General features: G+C 51.9%; 3 protein-coding genes and 4 non-coding genes across 7 annotated transcripts; 4 read left to right on the forward strand and 3 right to left on the reverse strand.

The window, feature by feature from the left end:
- The first annotated feature begins 68 nt into the window (after nucleotides 1-68).
- ATP5PD (ATP synthase peripheral stalk subunit d) lies at nucleotides 69-2,634 on the forward strand. The gene is made up of 6 exons (XM_066565640.1): nucleotides 69-146; nucleotides 590-719; nucleotides 1,261-1,357; nucleotides 1,822-1,893; nucleotides 2,186-2,248; nucleotides 2,366-2,634. Exons 2-6 carry the CDS (start codon nucleotides 598-600, stop codon nucleotides 2,495-2,497), a joined length of 486 nt encoding a protein of 161 aa, XP_066421737.1. The 5' UTR covers nucleotides 69-146; nucleotides 590-597; the 3' UTR covers nucleotides 2,498-2,634.
- Nucleotides 2,635-3,507: 873 nt separating this feature from the next.
- LOC136566402 (5-hydroxytryptamine receptor 3C-like) lies at nucleotides 3,508-9,045 on the reverse strand. Its single transcript, XM_066565528.1, has 10 exons — nucleotides 8,840-9,045; nucleotides 8,628-8,785; nucleotides 7,061-7,221; nucleotides 6,569-6,613; nucleotides 6,365-6,474; nucleotides 5,550-5,716; nucleotides 4,624-4,784; nucleotides 4,265-4,475; nucleotides 3,934-4,053; nucleotides 3,508-3,777 (listed from the first exon to the last, which is right to left on the reverse strand). The coding sequence occupies exons 1-10, from the start codon at nucleotides 9,043-9,045 to the stop codon at nucleotides 3,551-3,553; spliced, it is 1,566 nt and encodes a 521-aa protein (XP_066421625.1). The 3' UTR covers nucleotides 3,508-3,550.
- TRNAR-UCG (transfer RNA arginine (anticodon UCG)) lies at nucleotides 8,469-8,541 on the forward strand. The gene has a single exon. It is a non-coding gene; the product is annotated as a tRNA-Arg (tRNA).
- On the forward strand, nucleotides 8,775-8,847 carry TRNAR-CCU (transfer RNA arginine (anticodon CCU)). Its single transcript has one exon. It is a non-coding gene; the product is annotated as a tRNA-Arg (tRNA).
- Nucleotides 9,046-11,293: 2,248 nt separating the features above from the next.
- On the forward strand, nucleotides 11,294-11,366 carry TRNAR-CCU (transfer RNA arginine (anticodon CCU)). Its single transcript has one exon. It is a non-coding gene; the product is annotated as a tRNA-Arg (tRNA).
- Nucleotides 11,367-12,367: 1,001 nt separating this feature from the next.
- TRNAR-UCU (transfer RNA arginine (anticodon UCU)) lies at nucleotides 12,368-12,440 on the reverse strand. The gene has a single exon. It is a non-coding gene; the product is annotated as a tRNA-Arg (tRNA).
- Nucleotides 12,441-13,088: 648 nt separating this feature from the next.
- Nucleotides 13,089-15,275, reverse strand: MRPL58 (mitochondrial ribosomal protein L58). The gene is made up of 6 exons (XM_066565661.1): nucleotides 15,086-15,275; nucleotides 14,721-14,757; nucleotides 14,547-14,606; nucleotides 13,855-13,937; nucleotides 13,585-13,754; nucleotides 13,089-13,309 (listed from the first exon to the last, which is right to left on the reverse strand). The coding sequence occupies exons 1-6, from the start codon at nucleotides 15,248-15,250 to the stop codon at nucleotides 13,225-13,227; spliced, it is 600 nt and encodes a 199-aa protein (XP_066421758.1). The 5' UTR covers nucleotides 15,251-15,275; the 3' UTR covers nucleotides 13,089-13,224.
- Nucleotides 15,276-17,999: the final 2,724 nt, after the last annotated feature.

Consider the following 17,999-nt stretch of genomic DNA (forward strand, 5'->3'; position numbering starts at 1 on the left):
TCAGCGCCCGCCCGCCGCCATCGCCGCTTCCGGCCCGCGCCGCTTCCGGGGATGATGACTTCCGGTGAACCCGCGTTCTGATTGGGCGACGGGAGCCGAGGGGGCGGTACTTCCGGCGGCGGGGACGAGAGTGTCGGTCAGTGAAGGTGAGAGCGGGGCCGGGGAGGGGGATCTGGAGTCCTGAGGCTGGGGGACAGGGCAAGCATGGGGGACAGGGCAGGCTGGGGACGTGCTCGGTGTTGGGAGGCTGGTGGGAGCGGACGGGGGCCAGCGTGAGGTCGCGGCGGGGCTCAGGAGCGACCCCTGTGTCCGGATCCCTGTGCCCCGATCTGCCAGTGTCTGCCTTCTCTTCGTGCCCTGATCCCCAGTGCCCGCCTTCTCTTCGTGCCCCGATCCCCAGTGCCCGCACTCTCTCCATGCCCCGACCCCTCTCGTGTCCCCGTTCCGTGACCCGACCCCTCTCGTGTCCCCGTCCCCCGTGTCCCGCCCCATCCCGCCCCTCGGTGCCGCGTTCCCGACCGGAGCCGCGGCCCCAGCCCCGCTCCGCGGTCCCCGCCGCGCTGTGACCCACCGGTGTCTCCCGGGCCAGGCGGAGCCATGGCGGGACGCAGGGCTGCCCTTAAGGCTGTGGACTGGGCGGCCTTCGCCGAGCGAGTGCCGCCGAGCCAGCGAGCCATGTTCAACGCGCTGAAGACCCGCAACGATGCGCTGACGGCCCGGTGAGTGCCCGCTCAGCCCTCGCCCGACAGCCGCTGTGAGTGCTGCTGTCTGTCCTTCTGTGGTCCCGCAGGAGTGGCCTCGTAGGTATTAAAGCGGGTCACCTTGAGGCAGCTGGTGGCTTTTTTTGGCAAATCACCTTTAGTTAATCTTCCCCAGAGTAAACCCGTAGCTGCAGTTCTGTGAGCGCACCTTGCTTTGGCACGAGCTTTGTCACTGCAAATGCTCTACAAATTCATTTGTGGTTCTCAAATCCTTTAGCATCCTCTGCCTGATACAAGTGCTGGCTGTTGCAGGGAGTTCTGCTGATTGCCTCTGGCTCAGTGTTGTGAAACAGCCTCATCCTTCCTTACGGGCTGCACCCAGAGAGGCTGAGTGAAGCTGCAGGCTGAGCTCTGCCTGGCTGTCCAGAGGAGCCTGTTCCAAGGGCACAGGGATTTGCAGAAATGGCTTGTTTCAAACTTGAGAGCAGCTAAACTGAGCACAGCAGGCTGTGCTGGTGCTCAGGCTGCTGCTCATGTCTGCTGTGCTCCATCCTTTCAGGTTGGCTGCGCTGCCAGAGAAGCCCCCGGCCATTGACTGGGCTTTCTACAAAGCTAATGTTGCCAAGGCTGGAATGGTGGATGAGTTCCAGAAGAAGGTCAGTCTCCTTGCCAGCTGGGTATTGCTCTTTGGAGTTTAACTGGGGCACTGAGAGGAAAACACCAGGATCAGCAGAGGAGCTTGGTTGTGTCACTATGGAAATTTGCCTCCTAAGACTGGAGGCACCCACTGAGCTCAGATGGGTCTGGAAGCTTTGTGTGGGGGCAGTAACTCTGTCAGTCTGTGGTGTGGGACCTTCCAGCTTCCTTCCAGTGCTGTGGGGAATGGGTGGTGTTGTGTGTCCTGGGAGTGGTGGGAAGGACAGAGGAGATGTCTGGAAGCTCCTGGGTGAGCAAGTGCTGCTTGGGAGGGACAGGGGACAGCTGCACTGATCCCTTTTTAGCTCATTAATGTACATGTTGTGAGCAAAAGACAGGAGGGAATGCTCCCCTGCTGCTAGGGAAGGTGACCTCGATGTTTCAGTCAAACAAACCTTAAAAATATTTGTCTTTAAATTTACAGTTCAATGCACTAAAGGTTCCAGAGCCAGTGGATACACAAACTGCCAAGATTGATGCCCAGGAGAAGGAAGCTGTAAGTGAGCCATTCCCTACTGCTGGGGCTGTCCCTGCCTTCTGTGGGGGTGGGAAAGGGTGAGAGGGAGGGGATGTTCTGGCTGTGCCCCTGCACAGGCAGGGCACAGCTCTGCCCTTCACACACGTGCCTGGCTTTCTGAGCAAGGGATCCCTGCACAGGGCAGGGTTTGGCTGTTTGGGGTCTGCTGGAGATTCCATCAGTTACCCAGTGATGGATTTTAATCCCAACTGAAAGCCTGGGGCAGTGTGTTTATCATAACCACTGTGCCCATGTCCTCTGCTCTCCTCAGGCCAAGAGCACTGCTGAGTACATCGAGGCTTCCAAAGCCCGCATCGCCCAGTACGAGCAGGAGGTGAGGCTGGACCTTGCTTAGGGAACATTCTCTGGAACACACCCCTTGCTCTCCTGGGTGTGCTTTGCTCCTTCCTGCTGACCACTGACTTGTGATTGTCTGTCCCCTGTTCCACAGCTCCAGAAGCTCAAGAACATGATTCCCTTTGAACAGATGACGTTTGAAGACTTGAGTGAAGCCTTCCCTGAAACCAAACTGAACAAGCAGAAATATCCATACTGGCCCCACAAGCCAATTGCTGATCTGTAAACTGGGAGCAGTTCAGGGAGCAGTTTAATGACTCTCAGACTCCATGATCTTATAAATAAAGAACTTTGTCTGTAGCTTAGATCTTAGATATGAGTTCTGAGTAACGTGGAGCAATACAGTAACTTGCAAACATTCCACTTTTTCTGGATTTTGTGTTTTCTACCTATGAGCTTGTTTTGGTAGCAGGACCAAGTTCCCTGTCCTGCTGATCAAACTGAACCCTATGAAATGCAAATAAACCTCCTATCCCTCTCTGTAACCCCGAGGGGCAGGGAATGGAGTTCTCCTGTCCTTGAAGGCAGACACTTGCTCAGAAGTTGAACATGTGTAGCCCTTTGAGATACTGGAGTGTATTTGGCAGTGGTTTGTGTGTGTCTGGAGCATCTCAGGATTTCTACAGCCACAGGTCTGGGGCTGTTTTCTGGGCCGATTGTGATTGTTTAGGAAAAGCCATTTCCAAAAGGAGGTGAAGGAGTGGTGGTGTGTTGAGATGCACATAAAAAATTACTTGTTTAGTATTTTTTAAAAACACTTAATCATGGTGCTCCTTTTCTCTTTGCCCTAGATTTCTGAATGGTGCTGATCTCACTGGAACTCACAGAAACAATAGTAAAGACTTGCACTGTTTTATTTAATAAGGTGAGGTGGAATTCTTAAACACCTCCTCTCAAGATGGAAGGTGTTTAATCAAGATGGCTGATTGCCTTCTCTCATCTAAGAGAAGGCAATCAGCTCCTTTTCTTTTTGGTCATGTTGGAGGTCAGATTACAGATAGGTAGAATGAAGGTGTTATCCCCAGATTTTACAACTATTTTATTCAAATAACTTAGTAGCTCACAGAATACTTACAGAACATCTGTAGTTCTACTGAACCAGAGTACAAAGCACTACACATGCAGATCTTGGGTCCTGTGGCTTTGGATTTTAATTTAATTTTATTTTATTCAGGCAACTGAACTGCAGCTCTTTGAATTGACCAGGAACAAATTACAGCAGGGGGTCAGAAGCAACACAGTAGAGAACAACTGAGCTGGCACTGGGCAGAGCTGATCTTCAGCTGCTCCATTTTACAAAAATCACAGTAAAAAAGAACAGGGACAGGGAGAGGTGGCTGAAGAGAAGCACCTTCTCCAGAACTGGAAGAAACTGATCCAGCTCCTGCAGCTGCCAGAGGCGCTTGGTAGGCTGCCCTTGTCCCTGGGCCTTCTTGGGAGGGTGCAGCAGCTGGGGACCCCCCTTGGCCAGATTGTCTGGGGGTGCCTTGGGCAGCTCATGTGGGTCTGCAGGAGGAAAGGGCAGTGTCAGCACTGTGGGGCCACCAGGGCTCACACTGCCTGGGGCACAGTTTGTCCCTGAGGAGACCCACCCTGGCTCGACCCAACATGCAGGAAAATGCCCCAAACCTCCTCTGTTAGAGGTGTTATGGGCTGTTTTACCTTGCTGGAAGCTCCCGAGGACCTTGTCCAAGCGCCCGGATTTGCGCTGCTGGTACAACAGGAAGAAGGTGTCTAACACAGCCATGATCATGAGCAGGAAGGTGCCCAGGAAAAACACCACTGGAGAGCAACAGGAAAACAGAGAAAGCTCTGGAGAATTGGCATTTTCTTACATTCCATTGCCTGGTGGGGAACAGGGAAAGCCTAACTCCAGCAAGCTAATCAAGCTTAGCTGTTCATGACTTCAGTGTTCATGAATGTGTTTATCAACACCCAAAAACCTCCCTTAGAGCTGGGTGAAAATCGGGGTTTATTTGATCAAGGTGGGTACCTATGATGGGTGGTTTGTTGGAGGAAGTTGGGAGGCTGTTGTTGAGAATCACAGCCAGCATGGAGCTGCCGAGGATGATGGCAATCTGGAAGTTGATTTTCTCCTCGAGAGAGCTAGGACCAAACAACACAGCCATGTCCAGCAAGTACAGGGCACACGTTGGGAGGATCAAGTTCAGAATGTAGAGAGTGGGTCGTCTATCCATGGAAATCTGTTAAGGAAGATGAGCAAAATTTGATGAGCAGATGACTCAATGTGTTGACAAATGCTGGTCCCCTAATGTAAAAAATTGTCATGTTTTATACTGGGGTTTTTTTGGTGCCAAATCAGTGCAATATAATATGGAAGTGCTGCCATACCACATAGGTGACCACAGAAAATCCTTTGTCACCCATCATTTCCGTGAATTCAATGATGCTCACGTTGGTAAACTTCCATTCTCCATCAGTTAGGATTAAGCTCTTGCTGTCTCTTACGATCTCAGCTGGTGTCCGTCTCGTCTTCATGACAAAGTCTGTTACTGCTTGGGCAGGAGGCAGAGGGGGAAGGGAAGTTGAAGAATTTAGGAATTTGTTAAAGGTCAGTTATTCCTCTCCCTTTCCCACCCAACTGAGGGTGTATGCAGACAGGAAGGGGGAAGGTTTCATGCACTGCTTGTGTTTCTCAGCCCATGAGGGAGAAATTAAAAAGGTCTCTGTGAAGAGGCTTCACTGGACCTCTGAAAATGTGGATCAGAGGGGAAACATCTGTTGAATTAGGGCAGTTGTCCTTTGTGGATGGGACTGGGGAGATTTTGTGTCACCTCTGCTTATATTTCAGCCCTCCCTGTAGGGATGAACTCTAACTGCAGTTTGAATCCCTGAAACTGTCCTTTTAATGGTTGCATTTGATGCCCTTGGAAATCTTTTCCAACCTTAGGATTCTATTATTAATTTCCTCCCATTTCTGTGGCTTTCAGGTGTGTTTAAAGATCAGTCCTGCAAAATTCTATGTGAACAAGTAGCAGTTTTGCAGGAAGCCTCCTGGTCTTGGGGCTCTTGGTTTGTAGAAACCAGTCCTGGGAGGGGCTTGCCACAGAACATCTGGATTGTTCCAGAGATGTTTCTGGGAAATGTGCCAGGACAGAATGGCAGCATTTTAACTCATTTTCCCTGGTCTCATATGACCTCAACCCTGCTGTGAGCATGAGGTGCTGCTCAGGAGCCCAGGAGTTACCAGGACCCATTTCATCTAGTCCTCCTCCAAATTCAGCCCAGGGGCGGTCAAGCTCAGCCTGCAGCTGTACCTGGGTAGAGGAATGAAGCTATGCTCAAGTTGCACATCTGGGTGTCGAAGGGGAACTTGAAGATCACCAAACTGCACGTCAGGGTGACCTGGTAGGGCCGGGTGGAGTTGAAGGTGCCGTTGTGCATGAGGACCATGTAATTCAGCTCTGGGTTCTGCCCGTTCACTCTGGAGGGAACAGACAGGGAAAGTAACTGAGCCTGAGATGCTGCTGTGCCTCAGTCCCATAAAACCAGGATGTCAGCACCCTGTTGGGGGCTCTGAGCCATCACCCAGCCATGGGATGCACAGGAAGAGAGGAAACCAGGTCTGGGAGATGGGTTCCTAAGCCCTTTGGGATCAAGTTTTGCTGTAGCTCTGCATCTCCTGAGCATCTCCTACCTCTCTGTCCTCTGCTTCCTGCCCTCACCAGGGCAGGGGCTCATTCCTAGCTCTGCCTCCCACTCCTCTCTCCCTCTGGAGAGCTGGTGGAGGTACCCATCCCTCTGTCAGACCCTCAGTGCTCTGCCCTGTATATTTCCACACACTACTAAAGGTCACTTTATTCCACAGCAGTGCTGGTTTCTGCTGCTCCCTCGGTTTTAGCTGCAGCCCAGATGGGAAATTTCAGGAGCTGTTACAGTATTACAGAGCCACTAAGTGCTTTGTATAAACTGTGGTCACCATTAATCTAAATTAGGAGGCTCTCGGTTACAGAGAGCTCAAGGGAACAACTTTTAGCCATCTGAGTTTATCACATTTCCTATAATACAACCAACAGTTTGCATCCTTTGTATTTCTGTGAAGCCAGTGGCTAAAAATGAAAGGGGAACGTACCGCTCTAAGATGAAGATGGGGGGTGACCAATACGTATCCATGGGCAGAACAACTTCAGAGATGTTACAGAAATCCCGGGGGTCCCAGGTTGCAAAAGGGTTCTGCCATTCCTGAAGGAAGAAGTTGCAGGAGAGAGATGAGCTCTGGGCTGGGCATCAGACTTTGTGTTGGGCATCAGGAGAGAAATGCTCTTGAGGGACCTACCAGGTTCAGGACGAAGTAAAAACTGACTGTCTGGAGCTTTTCCACCTGGAGAAACAAAGATATTTAGCTGATTGTCTTAGACGTATCCAATGCAGAAGCTCTTCCCTGAGCACAGACTGCAATAATGGGGCTTGGGAAGAGAGCTCATGGCTCTTGATCCTACGGCTGAAGAGTGGGAGCACACAGTTCAATGGTTAGGAAAAATAATAGATTATTGTTAACATTTCCATGGCAGTGTCCTGCAAATGCACTGCCCAGTTCAGGCACTGCATGGTGTTTGGAGCCTCCTGCTAAGCAGGCTGCTTGTCAGGACGTGACTTCTGGAAGGAGTGGGAGAAAATAGTCCGGATCTTCCAAAAGTGCTTTCCAACAGCAGAAATCTGAAGTGGAAGGGGCTGATTCTCACCCCTGTGGCCTTGCTGTCAGAAGACTCAAACCCTGGCCTAGTAATAGCCCAGTTTCCTGTTGTAAAAACTCATTTTGGGTCCTTACCACAGAGAGAATTGACACCAGAAAGAAATCCACCTTCACTTCCACAGGCTCCTTCAGGTTTATCTTGGGCAGGATGTACGTGTGCAGCTTGTCATGAGAGGAGATGTTCAGGTAGTCAACAACATCATAGTAGGTGCAGAGGTACTTTGGAGCAGCCCCTGCTGGAAAGAAAATTCCACTTGAAACACAAAAACATCAGGCAACCTGTAAGGACGCATCAAAGAAGAAAGGGTGTGGAGCTGTGGATGTGAAAAACATTGTTAACAAACAAAAATCCCTTCTCACACAGATGAGAACAGAATTCCTCGAAGGTTTTCAATCCCCCTTGCACTTACCTGTCCCAAGAGAAAAGGTGAGGATGGCTACAAAAACTCCCTGCATCATCTCCTGCTTCCAAATAAGGAGGAGAGTGGTACTGTGAGTCTTATGAACTGGTCCAGGACACGTCATTTGTTATGTGGAAGTTGATTTGATATTTATTAATGAGGGATGGATTTTTGTAAACACATTTTATCTGTTATGAGGAAGAATTTGCTAATGGTTTGATGCACTCAACTGGCTCTTGGGAGTAGCCTTTAGTTGTGGTCAAGGAAAAATAAGGTCATAAAAAAAAATAAGAATCCAACAATTTGAGGGAGAGGAAAAGAAAGGGCCCATCCCGACAAAGAAAAGGCAAAGAGCCAGAGCTACTCAGTAGCAGATTTAGTCTCATTTACAGGGCTGAGAATTTGCTGCAACCCCAGTGAAAAGGATCAGGAATTAGTGCTTGTGTGACTGAGGGCTGTGGGGGAGGCTGCTCTCCTTTGAGCCCCGTCCTGCTTCCCAGCAGACCACACTGTGTCATTTCCCGCTGAGCCCTCCATGCGCCCATGGATTTTCTCCTTCTGCCTCCTTGCTGATCTCCCATGCTCCTTATATTCTTTTCTGAGTCCTCACAGTTTCGATGAAAGGCTCAGAGACTTTTGGGTTTTTTTATGTGTCTGTGTGTTCCTCTGCGGCCCTCCTCTCCATTTCTACCTTTTTTTTCTGCTGTCATCCCAGTGATCCTTGTGGGTCCCTTCCAACCCAGGATATTCCATGATTCTGTGATCCTGTGAATGGCTCCAGGGCAACAACTGCAGTCAGCAATTCCCGCACTTGATTTCCCCCTCCGGCAGCAGAATTCCCCATGGCAGCGGATGGTCCCTCCCCAGCCGTGTCCCCTGCCATCCCCCCCTGTCCCCCACGGACTCCCATGTCCCATTGCCATGCCCCCTGTCCCCCACGCATGCCCGTGTCCTCCGCGGCCCTGGTGTATCCCCTGGCGCCATATCCCGGCGCGGTCTCTGCCCGGGGCTCCGGCGGCGCCCGGGAGGGGCGTGGGGGCGATGCCAGCGCTCGGTAGCATCAGCGGGGTCCCCGCTGCAACGACCGCGTGGCCTAATGGATAAGGCGTCTGACTTCGGATCAGAAGATTGAGGGTTCGAGTCCCTTCGTGGTCGGCTTTTTTCCCCCCGCCCCCCCACTTTTAATCATCTTTCTCCCGTTTCTCCCCTCGCATCTCTGCCCCTCGGGGGGCGGAGGGAACACGCGAGGTCGCGGTGGGTGGCGGCGCTGCCGGAGCGGCCCCGTCCCGGCCCCGCAGTTCCCGCGGCCCGGCCCGAGGGGTCCCCGGGCCGCCCCCTCAGCGCGGGGTCGGGGCCGTTCCCGCGGGCCGGGGCGCGCGCCCTGCGCAGCCCCAGTGGCCTAATGGATAAGGCACTGGCCTCCTAAGCCAGGGATTGTGGGTTCGAGTCCCACCTGGGGTGAGCCTTTCGTTTTGCCTCTGCTAGCCCCATTTCCATGCTCTTTCTCCCCATTTCAGCGCCGCCGCGTCTCCTCCTCCTCCTCCTTCTGCCGCCGCTGGCTGCTGCTTGGTGGAAGACATTCCTCATCCGGAGGTCGGGGAGGTCCATGATGTGTTTTGGGACAGCGAAGTCCCCGTGGCAGCTCCAGGCTCTCTCCATGGGCCAAGAACCGCTGTTGATGGGATGATGTGACTGTCTGCTCCCAGCCAGTGACCCCTGTTTAGATTTCACAGAAAAGGGAAACAACACAGAGCTGCTACAAACTGCCCCAGGCTTGGGTGCAAAGGTGGATGTTTTGTGCAATAAGTTGTGTGGTCCCAGAGCTCAGGTGAGACTGTGATCGAGGGGATAACCAGCTTTGCTTTGGGGCCTGAGGATGAGAGGAGAGGTGTTAATGAAAGGCTGATTTTTGGAAGGATTAGTGAAAGGATGGCTCTGGCCAGGTCATGGACATCCTTCAAGGTGTCCCAGAAGGCACCAAAGCAGAGCAGTTGCAGTTGTTTAATTACCTTTGTCTGGGCAGAGCTGGGTTTTTCTTGAATTTCAGCTGCATTTTCCCTTGTTTTCAGAGAATTTCAGCTGCATTTTTCTCTCCTTCCTGTATAATCAGCTGCACCCGAGCCCCAACAAAAAGCCCATTGATGCTGGTTCATGTGCACCTTGCGTGGGGAACCTCTTCACAGAGCAGGATGAGCTGGGATATTGGGAATCTTTACTCCACCACTCCACCAGAAACCATGTCTGCATGAGGGGCTGGTCAGGGGGGTCACAGCGTTTGGCTGTGCTGCCCTGGGACCAAAGTCCTCCCCGTAAGTGCCTTTGGGATAATGCTCTCTCAGATTCGTGGCGTTAAAAATCTACCTGGAGGGTCTTTTCCTGTGGAGTTAATGGATATTAAAGGCAGCTGTGGTCAGGGTAATGCCACACCAGTAAAACACAAAGTGAAGTTTCTTTTTAAGTTGTTTTTCTCTCTTAGGTGTGGGAGGCTCTGCTGCCTGGAAAGCAATGAACCTACCCAAGCCCTGGGTACTGGACCACCAATTAAAATACCTTCTTGGGGTGGACTTCGGGAAACTTCTTTTGGGGTTAGATGAGAAACGCAGGTTTTGGGGAGAGTGGCTGCAGCAGGAGGAGAACAAAGAGGGGGTTAATGAGGCCCGTGGTGTTCTTTCCAGTATTGTTATACTGTTCTGCTGTAGTGGTGCCTGTCACTGGTGGCACAGTGACACTGTGACAGTCACATCTACAGTGACAGTGACCTAGTGGCACACGGTGTCCCAGAGGAGGGGGGGCCTCCATCACGGGGGTTGGGTCGGGAAAGCCAGCCACACTTCCAGGAGGGATGGAGAGTGTGGGATGTCCCGGGGTGAATATGGGGGATACCCAGGGGGTGTCGGGGGGCACCCGGGGAGCCCCCAGCACGTGACACTGGGAGGGGCTTTGTGGTGGGTGACCACGTGGCCTAATGGATAAGGCGTCTGACTTCAGATGGATCAGAAGATTGAGGGTTCGAGTCCGTCCCTTCGTGCCTGTTTTAAGGCCACGGGAAGTACTCGACAATTTCCTGGCGGGGGTTTTTGCGCGGCTCGCCGGCGTGGGGATTCAGCTGGCTAAAGTTCCAGAAAATGTGCCTGTAATAGAGGCAGATCCGGTTGATTTAAGGTGAGACTTCCCCCGTGGATTCTGCCAGTGAGGGGGAATTTATACCCCACGGCGAGGTAGCACTCGGGGGAGGGTGAACCGGGGCTTGGGACGAGCGGTGAGGTGATCAAAGTCCAGCTAGGGCCGGTTCTTGGGAAAATGAAAGGGCTGAGACAACGGAGGCTGGATTTTCTCGTACTGCTAGGAGAGGTATTGGAGGGCTCGGGTGAGGTTTTAGTTTGCTGTGTTTTGGTGGAGTATATCAACGCACTGCCCACCTTTCTGTGTGCGGGGCGCCGTGTGATCCAGCCGGAGTGCGGGAATTTGAAGCTCTGTTACCGCAAAGTGGGACTCCGCAACTATGACTCGAACCCTGTGGCAATCTCTTGCGAAACCAGCGCTTTGTCCACTTGGCCACGGCAGCTGCCCCGCGCCCGCCCCCCCGCGCTGCATCCGGGGCGCCCGGGGCCAGTTCGGGGCTTCACTGCCCCCCAAACCGGTCCCTCCAGCTCCCGGGGAGCCGAGGGGGCTGCGCGGGGATCTCATCCCTCTCCCACATCTCCACCTCGCGGTGGCGTTTCTGAGCTGCGCCGGGACGTGTGGGAGATGGAGGGGGCAGGGAGCGGGGCCTCGCTCTGGGGACTGTTCGGACCGGGGTGGTCCCGGAAATCCCGGGCAAGACTTCCCCGTCTTCATCCACAGCAGCCACACGCCCGCCTGGCCAGCAGAGAGTTAAGTGACGGCACCTAAAGACGGCTCGTATGTAGCCCCAGTGGCCTAATGGATAAGGCACTGGCCTCCTAAGCCAGGGATTGTGGGTTCGAGTCCCATCTGGGGTGACTCTTTTCTCTGCCGAGAGAGTCCCGAGGATCCGCTGCGGGGCCGCGCTGTCCCGCGGAAGCTCCGCATCCTTCGGTTCCCCGCGGCGGGAACGCGAGGCGCCCTTCCCGCAGCCGCGCGCCGGTTCCCTGCTTTCCGTCGCACCCCTCCTGCCCACACGCAGGCGTTTTTCGTGGTGTTAAACCAGCCATAACCTCCGAATCTGTTTTTAATCCCTGAAATTCCCAGCTCCTCCAAGCCCCGCTGACACGTGCTAGTCCAGGGCTTTACGCCTTTGCTTGTGCCAACGTTCTTCAAATCGGAGGGAAAGGAGCCCCGAGCAGCGGGTGATCCTGGCTGCAAGGTCTCCTGGGGATGGGGAGGCTCGGCTGAGGCTGGTGCTGTCCTGCATGGTCATGGTGGGAGGACGTTCTGTGTCACAAAAACATCGGAGGCAGTGACATCCCCGTGTTTGTAAAGGGCAGGGCACAGCACGGAGCTTCAGACACCAGCACCTGTGAGAGGTGTGCTAGCAGGGAAGAAGGGGATCCACCATCTCTGGAAGTGTTCAAACCGTGTGTGGATGTGGTATTTGGGGACATGGTTTGATGGTGAACATGGCAGTACTGGATTGGATTTGATAAATCTTAGAGGTTCTTTCCACCCTGAATGATTCAGTGATTCCTTGCAGAAAAGCTTGTGGTGGGGGAAAATGTGAGATGAGGTGAAGTGTGAAATGGTCCTGGTGCTGAGCAGGAGTGCAGAGGCCAGGGCAAGCATTTCTGGCATGTCAGGATGCATTGGAGTGCCTCTGCATCCCCCCACCATTCCATTTTGGGGTGGACCACGGCTTTGAATGCTGTTTTTGCAGATGGAAATATTCTGTCAGGGGGAGCTCAAAGCTCCACTTCCAAACGTGAGGCAGCAGAGCTGTGATACCTCTGTGTGCCCTAAATTAACCTTAGGGATGACTTCCCTCTCTTATTTGGGGTTTTACTAAAACAGATCCACCTCTCCTCCCCACCCCAGGTGGGACTCGAACCCACAATCCCTGACTTAGAAGGCCAGTGCCTTATCCATTAGGCCACTGGGGCCCAGCCAACCAGGAAAAAAGGGGTAATTTTGATTTCTTTGAGCCTCACAAGTAATCCCATCTAGCAGTGGTGAACACATCACAGCACAGAGCTTCATTCTCCTCAAACAGGGTTCACTAACACACCTGGAGGATTCATCCACAGGATTTTGGTGTCCCACCTCAAAGGCCAGAAGCCTCCAGCACTCACAGGGTGGGTTCTGTCTCCTACTGTTGAGATTTCTGCCAAATTCCTGATGTGGCTTTAGTTTAACTAAATTATGTGCTTTGTTTGGTTAGACAAAAATCAACAAAAGGAGTAAAGATGAAAGGAAGGAAACAGAATGAAAGAAACAGAGGATACTCTAAGGGATGGACTTGATGATCCTTGAGGTCTTTTCCAAACTTAATGCTTTAAGATTCTATTTTCTACTTACATGTGTTGTTGAGACTGCTTTTACTCTTCCCTTTCTTTCCCCAAAAATCTAGAGTAGCTTTGTGTTCAGCAGAAGAGGGTGCTCTGATGGAGCAAAGGCTGCTTGAAAAACACAAAGAACATTAAAAAAAATGAATGGCTGACAAAAATCAGAAGTTTTAGTTCCTTTCAAATATGAATAGTTATTCTGAAAAATTATTCACAAGCCATCACAGCATATCACTGGCTACAAAAGAAGATATTAAATATGTTTATTTACACTTTCAGGCTATTTTTATTCAATCCAGCTCATGAGTTTAGCATCATTAACAGCTGCCAACACCACTTCTTTAGGAAGATGGAATGCCAAGGCCTTGGATCTCTGCTGTTCTCAGTCGAAATCTGCCTTCCTGCTCTGTTTTATAGTTGAGTGTATTTTTTTCTGTCGTAGCCGTTCACGGTTCATTTTTTCCACCCTAAAATAAAATCAAAAGATCTCTCAGTGTACAAAGAAAGCACTTAAATATTCGATTTTTGAGATCTAATGAACCAACAAACATCCTCAGATAGAAAAAAACAGTCCCTGTTCTGGGACTGTTAAAATCTAAGCAGTTAAAATCTAATGGATCAGTGATACTCCTTAAAAAAGGAAATTAAAAGGAGTATGACCAAAATTGTTTAAAAATGCTGCAAACTAAATTGTGTAACATGATAGCCTGAACCCAAATAAAGAGCATTTTAATGAAGATACCTCTCTATGAGTTTCTGTGTTGTCTCCTTAGACACTGCCCTGGGTTTCTCGATCGCCTCTGTGACCATGGCCCGGATTTTCTCCAGACAAATTGCCAGATTCCTCATCTGGTAGCGACTCTCCTCCGAGGTCACAATCAACTCACCAGCCCGGTTTATCTTATTCCTGTGCTGAAGAGATGGGAAAACGTGATGTGAGCACTGAAACTTGGTTGGAACTGCCACGTTCTGACACTGAGACATTGAAACCATGGAAGGGGAGGGTTGGTACCATCAGAGCCATTTTTTGTCTCACAGCTTCGGGAATCCAGTCGGCCGATGCCAGGTGGAACCGAACCTCTGCCTTGGAATTCACTAGGAGGAAAAACAGGGTCTTTGTTTCCATGTCACAGCCTGCCTTCCTCAGATCTATGAGGCAATTCAGCCTGATCTCTGCTGGCTTTCAACATGGGATGATTCCATGATGAATTTCCTGAAAGGTCACCATTCTTTTCTTGCCGTATTTTTACACACCACTCTACAAGACAAACTTGTACCTGTCGTGGTATTTGCCTTTCTAGACACCAGAGAATTTATTGCCAGCCAGTGCCTGCCTCATTTTTGATGGCAGAACAGGCAATATTTTAAGTTTATTTGAATTAAGCTGAGAATTTATTGCAGATTGAACTCTCAGAATCCAGTTGGCTCTGTTATATTTGATCTGTGGATAGAGGTGGTGTCCCCTGTGGCATCTGTAGCGGGAATGATCCCTGCAAGTGTTCCTAGGAGCATCAAACGTACTATTAATGGTCTCCAGGACTCTGAAGACTCAGAAGTTGTGGGAAAATGCAGGTGATGACAATGAAAAATAAGTGTCCAACAGCACGAAGATGCTGTTTAACTTCAACTTCTCAATATTTTGCCACATGGTACAGAAAAACAACCGAAAATGGTGATTTTTCCAAGGGAGAAGCTGTTCCTCACCTTTATTAACGTTCTGCCCGCCGGGGCCGCTGCTCCGGCTGTAGGACACGGTCAGGCGAGCTGGAAGAGAGGGGCAGGGGCTGAGCCGGGACGGGGCCGAGCCGGGAGCACGGACTCGGTGCTCGGGGGTCTGCTCGGCTCCCGGCACGGGTGTGCGGGGCGCGGGGGCCTCACCCATGGGAATGTCGAGGGCGGCTGGCTGCAGCTCCTCCTGGAAGAGACATCGGGGGCGGTGTCGGGGGGCCCCGGGGGTCTGGGGAATCCCGGGACCCCCACGGCCCCTCAGCCGGCCCCGCCCGACCGGGGACACGGCCCGGGACCGACCCCGCCCACCACCGGCGGCCCCGCCCACTCCGCCACGCTTCCACCAACGCCCAGGCAGCGCTAAAAGCCCCGCCCCTCACCCTGACCCCGCCCACAATGTTGGCACCGCCCCTTGCTAAGACCCCGCCCACACAATGAAAGAAACCTCTCCGCTGTCAATCAACAACGAAACCCCGCCCAGACGCCGTCTTCCTCTTTCTCCCCGCCCCTCTGACCGTCGCGCGGGCGGCGGTTCCGTCCTGTCGCGGAGGGTACAGCTTGTCCAGGCTGTGGGAGCTCCGGTATTCGGTGCCGGCGGCGGGCCGCTGCGAGAACCGGGCGCACAGCAGCGCCAGCCCCGGCCGCGGCCGACACAGGACCCGCAGCGTGTGCGCCGCCATGTTGGCCGCCGCGGTGCTCTCCCGCCAGGCGTCCCCTCGGAAACGGCGGCCGCGCGCCGCGTTCCGGGGCGGGGCGGAGGGAGCAAGGGCGGGATTTAGGGGGGTGAAGGGCTCTTTTGGGGCTGTGGGGATGGAGCTTGAGCGTGTGGTGTCCGTGCCGGCGGTCTGTGGGGCGGGGCGGAGGGAGCAAGGGCGGGATTTAGGGGGGTGAAGGGCTCTTTTGGGGCTGTGGGGATGGAGCTTGAGCGTGTGGTGTCCGTGCCGGCGGTCTGTGGGGCGGGGAGGGGTCTGCATGTTGGGTGTCCTGGGGGCACCTGGAGCCTGTGGGGCACCGCGGGCCATGAGGGAGGTCAGGGTGGCTGTGGGGTCTGTGCGCCCCAGACCTGCGCGGTGGCCAGCTCTGAAAATGAAAATACATCCAGATTTTTAATGTTTTGTGACGTTTTTGGACCTGGAGTGCTTCAGTTTTCACATTTTTATCCTCTCAAGAGTGCTAAAGAGTTACATACAAACACACACATGTACATATACACAATTATTTCTTTGAATGCTGACATAGCAGCGGTGGATGTAGGATGCAGGGGAGTGAAGCAGTTGTGGAAATCCTTCAGCTTTTGCTCTTGTTGGAGCTGCCGGGCTGGCTTGACAAGAAGGGTGTGCGTTCCAGAGGGGCAGGGATTGCTATTCCTGGCGGCAGGAAAATGCATTGCAAGGATGGGCTGTCATTTGCTCTGGTGTTTTGACAGGAGCTGACAATCTCTTATTTAAAACTGTAGATGAAGCCAAAATGGATGTTCAGAAGCCGATGCAGACTGTGTGACTGATCTGAGCTGAGTTCCATCCAGGTAATGCATTTAAAGTCAGGGAACTCAGTTCTCTGGAGGGAGCAAGTCCTGGACATGGATGGTTCTCTGCCCTGGCTGCAGCTGAGCAGCTCAGGGCCACAGAGGGCTCCTCACTTTGCTTTAATTGAACTTCAGAATCCCGGAGTTCTGCTCCACTGCCCTTGTCCAAACTCAGCTGGAAACAAAATGCTTGAAGGAAAAAACCCAGAGCTGTCAGAGGCAAGCTGTGCCATCTGGTGACCTTAATTTCTAACAGGGAACAGGTAAATATTTGTGATTTGTAGCCAGAGGGATGGGTACAATACTCAAGGCAGGATGACTCATTTACGAGCTGTTGTCAAATGTGTCTGGTGGTTGTTGTGCAGGAGCATCCTCCAAGGACAGTGCCCCAGAGAGGCTGGGAAAGGTCACACAGGTGAAGCCAGGCCAATATAAAAGGACATTTGTCTGGTTTTGCTTCATTCCCACACTGTGTTGGTCCACAGAGCCTTGGTAAAAAGCTGGGTGATCTCTGCTTGGATGGTTGGAAACTGCTCTCCCTGTCAGGCAGGGCTTGGGATGGCAAGGTCTGACTTTGGTGTGAGCCAAGAGAGCCAAACCTTTGGCATTCCTGCTGGAAAAATGAACTGCTTTGTCACTGGTCCTGGCTGAGGAAGCCACCTCAGCCCCTTGGTGGTCACTGGTGAGCAAAAGCTGTCAGGAGCCATCCCAGAAACCTGAGGGGAAGGCTGAGGAGTCCAAGGATGCAGTCACTCCTTGGGTGAGTGAGGGTACAGGCTGTTAATGTGAGAGCAATGTCCCTCAGGGCTTTGAGAGGCCTTCCAGAAGGTCTCAGTTACTGTAAGAAAGGGAAGATGCTGAATCCTTCCTGTGGGGAGCTCGAGCTCTGTAAATCCCTTGAATTTGTGCTTCAAGTGGCCCCTCCCTGTTTATAAAAACAGGTTATAACCCTCTGAAGCGTTATTCCAGTGAGAAGCCAGGCCAGATCTGATGGAACTGCACGTGTCTAAATGCCAGCTTTCAAATTCAGCATGCAACCAGACAGTTGACAAGCTGTGCCCTTATTATCTTAATGCCGTGAGCTGAGTAATGTCACTGATTTTGCCAAATTCTGAAATTAAGAATTATTTCCTGTGACATCATACTTTTCCTCATCCATTTTAATTGCATGCAGCAATTTTCCTTTCTGTCACGAACCATGGGGGTGTGCTGTTAAGCAGCTGCTGCTCTCTGTTACGCCACTTCTCTGGCAGAGTGGTTGCTCAGCACTCTCTTGTTCCCTCTCAGTGGAGTAGCTTTGTTGTGTAGCTTTCCTTGGTGTTCCAAAAGCAATTGGAAAAGTTTAGATCAAAGGTGGCACAAAAGGCCAGAAGATGCTTATTTTCTCCTCTTCTGATCACGGAAAGCACCACTTAAGGCAGGAATCAAGTGATTCTGACTCACACAGTCAATCAGGACATGAATATATGGCCACTAATATTTTTGGAGGCAGAAGAAAATTGCCCTCAGCACTTTGCTGAACATGCTGCTGATACATGGCAGCTGTGCCTTTGTCAAGCCAAGTACTAATATCATGTTACTTACATCAATCGTTTTTGGATTTGTGGTTTGCAAAAAAAGGTCAAAAGAAAAACAGGATTTGAATTGGAAGCTTAGAAATTGTGTGGTTTTACAGAGACTTCCGAGCTGACAAAAGAGAGGTTTGATCGTGTGGCAGTGTTGGCAGTCCAAGTGCACAAAAATGTGTGTTATATAAATAATGCAGCAGAATAGTTCAGCATATTCTCTTTCCTTTCTGCAAGGGTGCCTGAAGCACTTTCTCGACCTAAATTGTACTTGAAAATCAAAGAATTAGCTCTTGTGCTGTTCTTAAAAGTAAAAAGAACTGTAAGAGCTGTGAGAAA

This window comes from Molothrus aeneus, chromosome 25 (genome assembly GCF_037042795.1).
Source record: "Molothrus aeneus isolate 106 chromosome 25, BPBGC_Maene_1.0, whole genome shotgun sequence".
NCBI lineage: Eukaryota > Metazoa > Chordata > Aves > Passeriformes > Icteridae > Molothrus > Molothrus aeneus.